Here is a 12825-nt window from a genome sequence, read left to right as displayed (position 1 = left end):
AACTTTTCTTCTTTCTGCACTGGATCTGCCACTTTTTTGAACAGCAGGCAGGGTTTTTTGGGAAACTGGCATAAAATATACAGAAAAGTACACCAGGTCAGGCCTGTCGTACATCTTTATGAGGGTGCACAAAAGTGCCGGGGATGTGCGTAATACATGAAGAGACAAGTGCGCCGGGGAAAATCATACTAAGCCCCACGTCACAAATGCCAGGCTTAGTAGATTTCCCCCAATACCTCTGCTAAGGCCCATTAGACACAACGATTCTCGCACAAAAATCCCTCAAAGCCGTTTTTTGAGCGATAATCGCTGTGTGTAACTGCACTGACATCATGCAGTTTTCGTTAAGCCATCGCTGATCTGTCAGCATGCTGAAAGACAACGATCAGCCTTATCAGGGATTCAGAGCGGGATACAGCTGATACTATTGTTTCAGCTTTATCCCGCTCCATAAACACAGCCAGGGTGTGAAGAACACAGCGGTCCATCTGTGTTCTGCATACCCTGCACGGAGCGCACACCTGTATACCAGCTGAGCGCTCCGTGAACAGCCGGGGTATGAAGAACACAGCGGCTCCGCTTGTCTTCTGCATACCCCGCTCAGAGCACTCAGCTGTATACCAGCTGAGGACTCCGAGTAGAGAACAGCTGGATGCAGAAGTGGCCCCGCTTGTCTTCTGCATACCCCACTCAGAGCGCTCAGCTGTATAACAGTGGGGTGCTCCGAGCACAGAACAGCTGGATGCAAAAGACAAGTGGTCAGAGCGCAAAGTGATCTCTCAACGTTTGAGCAATCACCTTGTCCACAAGAATCACTGCTTTATTGAAAAAAGTTTTATTGCTTTATTGAAGCATATTAAAATCCCAACAGGAAGGGCCTACAATGGCGCAAAACTCTTACATGTTTCAAGCCATCACAACAGCTCTTAGGCCGGCTGCACACGGGCGGATTTGCATTGCGGAATCAGCAGCGGGTGTCCATCTCTGTGTTACGCAGTAAATACCACCCATAGCATGCCATGGAAAAGTGATTCTTCCTGTACACCGGCGGTCACCAATTGCAGTTTCCGCTTGCGGAGGAAAAATCGCAGCATGCTTTATTTTTGAGCAAATACCAAGCAGACAGCTTTCATTGAAGTCAATGGAAGCCATCCGACCCATGGCCCTTCTGCAATTGACATTGCGGAAAGGTCGCGGATTCCGCATCATCGCTAGGCAATGAAGCAGGAAAAGCTGACAGCTCGCCGTGCAGACCATCCGCAGTACAGATGAAACATAAAAAAAGGCAGCTACACGCGGACACAGCAGCTGCCAGGGCTAATGGGCTAAATCAGCCTTTAGTACTTTATTGCATGTATTTAGAGAACAGTTGGTGGTCTGTTCTCTAAATACATCACTATTGTTCTCCAGCTGGGCAGCGCTTGTTAACTGCTGCCCGCGGATAGCACAGCATGCGGGCCGTCTTATCTTGTCGTCCTGAGGGATTTCATGCGGAGCTGAAGTAAGCGCTGGATCAAAAGTGCACGGTAAGTGAATGGTGTGCGCGCATTTACACACAACGATTACCCCTCAAAAGATGGCTTTTGAGCAAATTTTGAGCGATAATCGTTGTGTGTAAAAGGGCCTTTAGTCCTAGCAAGAATTTTGGTGCTGATCTGCAGCAGATTTCAACCTTCCAACTGAATTCAAATTGAAGGTGTGAAATCTGCCGCAGATCCACATCAAAATCCACTATAAAATCTGCAGCACATCAGCGAGGTGTGAACGCACCTTTAGTAGTAGGTGTTTCTCTGTTTCAGCAGTTCCTATCCGTTATGTTCATGACAGTTTTGTTTCACATCTGGAAATGCGCCATTTCCAAACGCTAAGACATTGTTCTATCTGGAAAACCCTTATCTAAATGAAGTCCGATGGCTTTTACCAAGATAAGCTGTAAGGAGTCTCACATTTCTGCTTCTCTGGACATGATGCTACGTGTTATCACATGGCAGTAATTTATATGAATGGACGACCATACAGGACGTTGGATGACAATCCTTCAGTGTAGACGCGGCCAACGATCGAACGATGGACCCATTTGTTTGCTTATTGTTCATTTCATGCCAGCATGAAAATCCTCGTTGATACGTTCGCTAATCATTCGGTTTAAATACCGATTGCTCAGTCGTTCTCATTCACTGGTCGAATGAATGTAAATGAATGAACGATTGAGGGCTCTTTCACACTTACGTTTTTGTTGCGCTTTTTTTCACGTGATATTGCTGCGTTTTGTTAATGCGAATGTCAATGAGACTTTCTAATGTATCACAACGCATCACACAAAAATCCCAAGCTTGTTGTTTGTCGCTGTGCGATTTTTGTGTGATGCGTTTCTAATAGAGATGAGCGAGTATACTCGCTGAGGCACATTACTCGAGCGAGTAGTGCCTTAGCCGAGTATCTCCCCGCTCGTCTCTAAAGATTCGGGGACCGGCGGGGGGCGGGGGAGAGCGGGGAGGAACGGAGGGGAGATCTCTCTCTCCCTCTCTCCCCCCCGCTCCCCCCTGCTCACCGCCGCAACTCACCTGTCACCCTCACCAGCCCCCGAATCTTTAGAGACGAGCGGGGAGATACTCGGCTAAGGCACTACTCGCTCGCGTAATGTGCCTTAGTGAGTATACTTGCTCATCTCTAGTTTTTAACATTAGAAAGTCTCACTGACATTCACGTTAAAAAAACAAGGTAAGAAAAATGCAAGTGTGGAAGAGCCCTTTGTGAGTGAAAATTTACCTACTTGTATCAACAGGCTACACGTTGCTAACGAGCAAATTCACGTGCTAATGAACACATCAGTCGCTTGTGCAAATGATAAATGGCTTCATCTAAAAGCACCCTAGCATTATTTGGTATTCAGATGAATACATGAATGGTTCCACTGCATGTTAGAGAGTGGCTGCTCTCCGCCATGGCTAATGCGAGGGGGTCTTGAGCTGTGGTCCTCCCTCTACGATGTCCATATGCTCTGATACGGCATATAGACAGGAGTTGTCCAAATGCAAAACTGGCTTTAACATGACAAAAATGATATTCTATATAATCTGCAATTGACCATCTAGTGGCTGTTCTGAGAACTATGTAGTAATACCATGGAGTGTCTCATATCTGTTACACCATGCAGTAGAGAGGGAAAACCATACCCTTAAGAAATATATGGAAATATGTGTACTGTATCATATAGGACACAAAATGCATTAAAAAGTTAATTACCTTCGGCTACAAAGATGTCATCTCTCTAGTGCATTGAGTCGTGACAACTGAACCCCGCCAAGGATTTTAAGAGTGTAAAGAATTTATCTTGCACAAATTTAAATAAGACATGTCCTATCATGAAGGGTGCTAAGTCAGACTTTACATGTTCTAAACAGTCTTTTCACTCATAGACCTTAGGCCTCCTTCACACAAGCATATGCGTTTTTACTCTTGCCGCATCTCGACCAAAAATCGCGTAAAAGAAGATTTGCCACGATCAAGTCCCAATCTAAATTAGTGTTTTCTTGTCTATTCACACAGGCGGCTGCAACATATCAGCAAAAAATACGCTGCAGCATGGAAATCCCTCGGTTGACAGAAATCCTCGGAATGACTTCAATGACTTAAATAGAGGCAGCTGTCTTCCTTTCACAGCCTTGGATGCTGCAAAACTCTCTCTCCCTCCCCCCTTTTTTTTAGCTCTCATAGAAGTCTATGGGAGCCTCCAGCATATCTTGTAAAAAGATAGTGCAAGACCTATTTTTACCCGCACCGTATAAATTTGGTCACCGTTTTCGGTCGCCAATGTCCTATCTTTCCCGGTGTTTTTTTTTTATATGCAGCTAAAAATCGGTCATCTGAATGAATACATTGGAACCAATGCTTCAGATGGGTGCGGTTTTATGAACGCAGCTAAATTAGGCAGATATATACACTCATGTGAATAAGGCCGTACACTGTATAACATAGGTGCCAGGAATATGGTTTAGGCATGCATTTATTTAACACTCCTACTCTGCTGGTGTAAGAGAAATGCAAATGACATACCGACATGTTCACACCTACTAATTGCATTAGACAAAGGTTATATACACACAGGCGTTTGCAAATTCGCTCAGTAAAAAAAAAAAAAGGTCCGATTTTGCTCATGATTTTTGTGTGCTTTTCCCATTTTTCAACGTTATTGCCATCTCTTTTTTTTTTCTTGCGTTTTTCACATACGTATTTTTTAAAAAAACTATCGCTACTTCTCTTTTTTTTAAATTTATGTTCTCCACGCATTTTCAACAGATCGCACTCACACCATGCAAATTCAACCCGCTTTTTAAAATGCCCATATGAAAATCACACCACAGTAGAACATGCTGCTGTTTGTTTATGCTTGGACTGTTCATTTGAGTAAAAAAAAATACAAAACAAAAAAACTGCATATGTGATTATACCATTAAAACAAATTGGTTCTATTTCCGAGCAATTTTAGATTGATTTTTTTTTCCGGTCTGTTATTCGCATTATAACATCACCCATGTGAATGTGTCGTAAGATATACATACAAAGTTATGCAACAAGCCTCGGAAACTAGGCAGGATCTATTTAATTAGAGCTGAAACCCCAATGTAAAAGCTTCACAAAAGCCTATTATCACATTAGTGTAGTGAAAAGAAGATAATACTAAATAGATGCATTGTTTTATAGCCAAAGGATGGCATGCACTCAACAAGGCATTTCCAGAGGCACAGATAAGAAAGCAGTTACTAGTTCAAGGTTGGTACAAGCACCGGGAACAGCAATTAATATAGATAAAAGCACCATAATAATTAACAGAATTCTATATACTGCATCTCTGTTATGTATTTATTGCTAAACTCATTTTCCTTCTTCAAGAGATTGTGGTAAGAGAAAACTGGGAGCCAACAAATAAGTAGAAAATGGGGCACCTTCAAAAAATCTGCTATGATGTGGTGCCTTTTGGAATAATACTTTCAGACTAATGGTTCGTTAAGTTTAGAAAACCCCATTTTCAATCATCATATCAGGAGACAATACATAGATCTCTTCCATCATCTAGTTATACCCAGGACTGTGACTGTAACAAGGGGGCGCCTCTACGTCTAGAGGAAAGAAGGTTTCTATACTGATATAGAAGTGGGTTCTTTACTGTAAGAGCAGTGAAACTGTGGAACGCTCTGCTTGAGGACATAGTGATGGCAAATTCACTAAAAGAGTTCAAGAGATCTAAAAAAAGTCATATGCCCATCTAGTTCAGCCTATTACCCCCAATGTTGATCCAGAGGAAGGCAAAAATAAAACCAATGAGGTAGAAGACGATTTTCCCCATTTAAAGGGAAAAAAATGTATTCCCAACTCCAATCTGGCAATCGGAATAATCCCCGGATCACCGACCCTTCTGGAGTAATTAGTGACTATAACATATATTTATAACACTTGAAGGCTCCCACACACTTGGGTTTTTTAACACAAATGTCAATGGGACTTTCTAACGTTAAAAGTGCATCACAAGTTTGTGCTTCTGTGATTTTTGTGCGATGCGTTTTTTTACATTAGAAAGTCCCATTGACATTCGCGTTAAAAAAACAAGGCAAGGCTGAATGCAGAGGCCACTTTTTCCGAAGCCTGCACATGCTCAGTTGTAACGTTGAGGCTGTGCGCATACTGGCTGATAGTCATGTTCTGTCTGTATGTGATCGGTGCATATTCAGGTTTATAGCATACATTCATTACAAGCACATAGGTTTCACATAGAAGTGCATCAGCACAGTTATATTACATGCCTATATGTATATGCTGTATGTGATGTACAGCAAGCAACACTTCTGTAGTCTTTCCATCCCTACGGCTGTACAACCATTGCCTGCAGCCAGTCATGTAACACACACCATTGGGCATGGGGTTATTTTAGGTTTATTAAAAGCCTTTTACATGGGCAGATTATCGTGAATGAAGTTTAATCCAATCATCTGTCCATGTGAAGGTGCCAAAGCTCGTTTGCCAGAAGATCACATCTGTTATGCAGCACCAATAATCATTTGTTGTTGGCAGCACATCATTCTGTGCCGTCAACAACTAAACTGTATGTGATTGAACGATGAATCATTCGGGCACTTATGGTGCTTTTACACGGAACGATCATTGCTAGTGAACGGAGGCGGAGCGGCTGGGGATCATTCTGGCCCACCCGCCTCCATTCACGGTAAGCAGGCAGTCATTCATTAGTGAACGACTCCTGTTCGCACGGAACGATCCATCGTTCAGTTTTCTGCATGCAGAAACTGAATGACGAACGAGAAGCGAATGAGTTCTCGTTTGTTGTTCATTCGCAGCATGTATTTACACTGACAATAATCGTTCAGATCTTCGCTGGATCGCGGGAGTCTGAATGATAATCATTCCGTGTAAAACCGCCCTTATAGTAGCGCCAATCACACTATGTTCGGCGCGGTTCAGTCATAAGACGGATCGGTTGGGCCTATGGAAACTTTAACAAAATCCACAGCAAGAATCAATGGCTGAAACACAGATAACTGCGGATCCGCACATGGATTAGTGCTGCCATTTGATTTGGCTAATCTGTGACTTTTCCATGCAGAATTTGTGGCAGTAACGAAACATACAGCAAATCAAAAAAACAAAAGCACATTCGTTATACATGCTTTTTTCCGCTGTTTGTGAATGAGGTACAAAACATCATCGTTCCTTTCATTAGCTGCCGAATATCAGAGAATTACAATAGGATTTAGGTGTAGAACCTGTGCCTGAATCTCAGCAGTTACCCGGATGTCTGAACATGGCCTAAGGATTCTGTTACCTCTCCATATAAGGCCTTCAAGGCCCATTTAGAAACAACAATCGCTCAAAATTCGCTCAAGAGACATCTTTTGAGGGACAATCATTGTGTGCATTTGCACGGCAAAATGATCGCTCCAAATTCACTTAAACGGCCGTCTGAGTGAAAGTCTTGAGCGTTCACTTTGCATAAGTGTGTAAATGAAGGCTCACACTGTATGCAGAAGACAAGAGCGACCGCTGTTTTCTGCATACAGCTGTTGTCTTCTCGGAGCGCTCAGCTGGTATCCAGCTAAGCGCTCTGAGTAGGGTAAGCAGAACACAGCTGGAGCGCTGTCTTCTGTATACTTCTGCTGTGTTAACGGAGTGCACAGTTGGTATACAGCGGAGCGCTCCAAATGGCGTATGCAGAATACAGCTGGAGCGCTGTCTTCTGCATACTCTTGCTGTGTTCACAGAGCGCTCAGCTGGTATACAGCTGTGTTCTACGAGCGGGGTATACAGAACACAGCTGGACCGCTGTCTTCTTCATACTACGGCTGTGTTCTCTGAGCAGGATACCAGCTAAAACAATAGAACTCAGCGCGCGGCACTGATAAGGCTCATCATTGTCATAGAGCAATATTCGTTGTGTCTGAATAGGCTTTAAGAAAGCAATGTATTTACATGGAGAGGGATAGAAATGCATTATATCAATGTGATAAGGGGATGTTGGCTACAGCCATAAAAGTAAAACCATGCATCTGACAGTTGAGGATTAATCATATTTACTCTCTGATTGACCACTAGTTCGAAAGTCATGGCAAAAAAGGAAAAATGATTCAATGATAAAATTTGGGGAATAACTAAGGAACAATTTTGTATAAAAGTATAAAAAATAGGAATATCAGTCTCTAGAATCTGTATTTAGTTAAACAACCAAAATGAAAAGTTTTAAACAGAAAACCTGAATGCATGAGGTCTAGGCATACTGTGCAAAGAGGCTGGAACAGCATTGCTGACACAGATGCCACATATGAAAATTTGAATGCATGCATAATTTATACTAATCTGGCCTATTACCATTGGCATATCAGTAAAATGTGATGTCTATGGGATGCAGCTGTCTATTCTAATGCTTTTTGGCTGTTCCGCCCTCCCTCCAAAGTTAAGATGCGCCAGAGATTTGGGGTAATTACCCCCTCCCTCTCTAATCTACAGAAATAACACATTCAGCGCTGGATTGGGCTGGTTTTATTATGTATAAGTCCAACTTTACACACATCACTATCTCGAAAAATGGAGGGATATTGGATACACTGATAACTTATTCTGCGCTTTTCCAATAAACTATACTGGTCAAAAGGTCACTCCCTATTAGGAAAGAAAGTGTAGCAAACAAAGTCCTGTTCTTATGATGTGCTTGGAAAGTAATTGAGAACATAAAATGAAACATGAATATTTATCCTAGGTTAAGAAAACAGCAAAAATACTGAATACATTTAGAAAAAGGCCAAACTCCGGCCATGTAAAATACAACTGCATGCATGTGGCTTCAAAACAGAGGCTAATCATATTCACCATAGACCGCAGTATGTGACATTGAGATGATTGCGGATTTATTTTGCTTCTACTCTGAAATACGATGAAGATGATGAAATGAAGTGTTAGAAATAAATTGGTTTCTATGAAAGGAGAGAACCGAGATATGCCTTACCTTCTAATACAGCATGGGGCTTAATAATGCAGCAGGTACTCTGGGAGAATTTGGCGGTGTTCTTTGGTCCACGGCCTCCACTGGATGGAAAGAAAAACTCTAACTCCTAACACGGGTGAGAGGAAGAAAGAAGGGTTATGCAAGTCACCATTTGTAAAGCTTGAAAACTACTGTCTGTAATGACAAGTTCTACACAAGCTGAACGCTAATAACGGTTTATTCATCAGCAACTCTGGGGGGTTCTTTGTTTCTTATTATAGGGGGTGTACAGGATTAGGAAAACATGGCTGCTTTCTTCCACAAATAGCGCCACGCCTGTCCAAGGGTTATGTCTGTTAGTGCAGCTCACTTCCACTCAAGTGCATTGCACTATGTTACAATACCACGCTCAACCTCTAGGCCCCCTTCACACGGACGTATTTGCGTGCGCAATTTGCAAAGGATAGAGCCCATTGATTTCAATGGGTTCGTTCACATGCGCATATTTCGTTTGCGCAAAAAAAGAAAAAGCAGCATGCTCTATTTTCCTGCGTATTTGCATACCGAAAGTCCCCATAGAAGTCAGTGGGGATGTGCAAATGTGCGCGCGATGAGCTAAAAGATATATGAAACACTGTATAAGGACAAAGAACATGTCTGGAATGGATTAGACTAAGAAAGCCATTTCATTTGGTAAATCTTTGTGTGCCGCGCAAATGAACATGTCTTGCGCATGCAAAAAGCAAAAAAAGCTGATGCGCACACAAAAAAAAATAGTTCAGTCCACAAATACGCTGCGCTCAGGCGTGCACTAGTATGCGTATGCTTGAGTAAAGGGCTTTAGACTGTTGAGGACCTGTTTTTGGAAGAAATCAGCCATGTTTTTCTATTCTTGTACAGCCCTGTTAAGACCTGGACTAGAAGACGATTCAGTTGTACCATCAATAGATCAGGGGACGAAAATTGCTAAATAAGACAACCAAAAGGAAGCTATTTCAGCACTACTAGTCTAATACAGCACAAATTGCTTGCTTTTGGTTGTTTAATTCCTAGTTATACATATTGTGCATGGCTGCAGGTTCTGCACATTTTGAGCAGCACTGCCATCTGTGGACCGAGTGTAAAGAGTGTGACGCTGGTGTGTGAAAATTACAAAATGTTCCCTACTTAATGAGGCCTGGGACCGATTAAGAGTGTGACTAAAAGGGGCTGTCCAAGATATTTCATTTTTGTTTATAAACAGGTTGCCCATGTGTAAAACTAATAAGGGCACTTATACTCCCTTTTCCAGGCTCCCCGCTGTGTCTAGCACCGCATCCTCGTTTCCACTGCCACATACTGTTTGCAGGCTGCATACAGGACCTTACAGCTGCTGCAGCCAATCCTTGTGACATTGAGATGCAGAAGAGGAGAGTGTAGGCTCCATTTTTATTTTTACTCATGGGCAGTCTATTTAAACACAAATTAAACAATTCGGTCAACCGCTTTAAAGACGATCGGTCTACTCTCCTGAACATGCCTGTTTTAGCAGACAATTGTATTCAACAATTGCATTTTGTTGGAATCTCGAATTGTGCAGTTACTGTTTGTAACATCTTATCAGCGCTAGATAGGAGCTGCGGGTGTAGTAGCCGTGCGGAACCAGAGAGTAGTCAGGAGGAAGTTGGAGGTCATCAGCAGGTAGTCACGTTTCCAGTACAAATGGATGAGGCGGACAGCGAAGTCAGATGAAAGCCAGGAGTCATTATTGGGTAATCACATTTGCAGTACAATGGATGAGGCAGAAAGCGTAGTCAGGAGGAGAGCCAGGAGTCGTCAGCAGGTAGTCACAGTTTGCAGCAAATGAGCAGGTTAAGGGATGCAGCTTAATAAAGGCAGTGGAACACAATAATCATGGGCTGGTGTATTGGCATGGTCAGGCTTTTATAATGAGCCTAATCAGGAAACAGAGGTGGGGTCATGACCAGGAAGCAGGGGCTAGATTAGCAGGGAACGTAGAACAAGGCTAGAGTCATGCAGAAGAACTTGCCCAAAGGCGGGATGGCTCAGTAGTGAGAGCTACTGACTGGAGTGCAGGAGGTCCCCGATTGATCCCTGACACACTTATTCCTACTGGAAATGAATGAATAAATTGACAACTAGGTGTCACCATTCCCGGTGGCGTGTCTCAAGACATTGGCACTGTCCAATCAATGACACTGTCCAATAAATTGACAATTGTGCATTCTCTTTACCAATAGGCTACTAAGTAGGAGCAGCCTACTGGTGTAAAGGGAATTCCCAATTGTCAATTTATTCATACATTACGGAGGAACAACACAGAAATCTAAGGAAAGCTGTTCCAGCATCATTGTTATTTAATGGGCAATACAAGTACTTAAGAAGACGGAAAACATGTCAGGAGAAAAGACAGATGCCCATTAATTCACGCACAATCTGCCCCAGGCCGGGCTGCATGTATGCATATCATAATCGGATCCAATTCCTATCTGCGGAAAACGTTTCCACTGCAATGCTGTCGCTGTTAAGATAGCAGCCATCTACTCATTTAATAAGAAGGGAAAACCTATTACGGTGTTGGGAGGGAGTTTATCGTACTAGACTGCGAACGTGTTTGCATCCTAGCAAAATACGTCTGGAGAGATGCAGAGTTTAGACCCAAGTCTCAATAATGATTTACCTGAACATCCATTAGATTGGAACGGGAATCAATATGTACACTGAAGCGTAAGTCACGGTCACAAGCGGAAACACTATAAAACCCATGTGACTAACTAAAACATACATAATGTTGCTATGGTGAGCTACATTGTATCCTGTGAGCGCTCCGGGGTATACAAGCCTTGTGCCATTATATGGATTGCTATCATAAAGCAGGAAGGAGCCTCAATAAGTAGAGAGATTGTAACATGGTTAAAATTAAAAGGAAACCTAATTCTAAAGAAATAAATGAAAAAAAGAATGTCATTTCCAATAACCAATCAGATCCTTGCTTCCATCTTCTAGTCATCAGCTAAAATCTATAGTCCACACCACTATTCTGATTTGTACCTTTATTATAGGTCTGACTAGATCTATGATGCTAAGGACATTCAACACAGCATTAATACCGATATAACTTGGATGTAAGGCCTTAGTCAGACGGGCGTTTTTAGCCGCGATTTGCGCATGCGCATGCGTCCGGCGATTTTATAAAACCATTGCTTTGCAATGGTATCGGACACATGAGCGCTTTTTATGCGCTCGTCCGATAAATTATAGAACAAAAAAATCGCAGATCGCACCTATCTGCGATTCCTGTTCTCTTCTGTATATGCTCTCAATGGGGCCGGCGGCAGCAGCGCCGACCCCATTGAGAACATATAGAAGACAAATCATTCTTCTCTGCCACAGCTGTAACAGCTGTGACAGAGAAGAACGATGTTTGCCCATTGAATTCAATGGAGCCGGCAATACAGCCACTCCATTGAAAGCAATGGGCTGCCGGCGTGCGCGGGGTTAATTGTCGGGAAGGGCTTACATATATAAGCCCTTCCCTGCAATTCATCCTAAAATGTGTTAAAATAAAAAAAAATTGTATACTCACCTTTCCGCTGCAGCCGGAGTCCAGCCGCGGCCGCTGTCAGTTCTCCTGAACTGCTTCTCGGCACTATCAGCCGGCGGGGCTTTAAAATCCCCGCCTGCTGAATGATCTGCCTCTGATTGGTCACAGCCCTGACCAATCAGAGGCAAGTTTCACTCACACACCCATTCATGAATTCATGAATGGGTGAGTGACTGCTGCCTCTCAGCGCTGAGCCAATCAGGGGCTGGTCTGACTCACATCCATTCATGAATTCATGAATGGGTGTGAGTGAGGCATGCCTCTGATTGGCTCAGCGCTGAGCCAATCAGGGGGCAGGTCTGACTCACACCCCCTTCACACCCACTGCAGGACGGCCGCGCGGAGCTCCGGCTGCCGGGAGAAGGTGAGTACATATATATTTATTATTTATACACATTTTAGGATGAATTGCAGGGAAGGGCTTATATATTTAAGCCCTTACCGACAATTCATCCCGGGCTCGCCCGCAGCGCATTGCTTTCAATGGAGGCGGCTGTATTGCCGTCTCCATTGAATGCAATGCGCTGGACAGCTCCGGCCCGTTTCTAATGAAACGCGGCTAGGAGCAGATTTTCGGGCGATTTGCGGGCGACTTGCGCGCACCGGTCACGCGATTTGCGGATGCGCATCCGTCATGCGATCCGCAAATCGCGCGAAAAAACGCCCGTCTGACTAAGGCCTCAGGATGAAGAATAAACCTAAAAACATAAGCCATGCAACACTTCTATGCAGC

The 12825-nt window shown here is 43.3% G+C and overlaps 1 protein-coding gene across 1 annotated transcript in view; it reads right to left on the bottom strand.

Moving 5' to 3' along the window:
- The window catches only part of NME7 (NME/NM23 family member 7), a 127548-nt gene that overhangs the window by 46641 nt on the left and 68082 nt on the right, over positions 1 to 12825 (bottom strand). The window contains exon 7 of the mRNA XM_066600002.1: positions 8510 to 8615. Within this exon, the coding sequence (XP_066456099.1) occupies positions 8510 to 8615 (106 nt within the window). The remainder of the gene's footprint in view (positions 1 to 8509; positions 8616 to 12825) is intronic.

The sequence above is a fragment of the Eleutherodactylus coqui genome, chromosome 4, assembly GCF_035609145.1.
Source record: "Eleutherodactylus coqui strain aEleCoq1 chromosome 4, aEleCoq1.hap1, whole genome shotgun sequence".
NCBI classification, from domain to species: Eukaryota; Metazoa; Chordata; class Amphibia; order Anura; family Eleutherodactylidae; genus Eleutherodactylus; species Eleutherodactylus coqui.
This window is presented reverse-complemented; position numbering and strand designations above follow the sequence as displayed.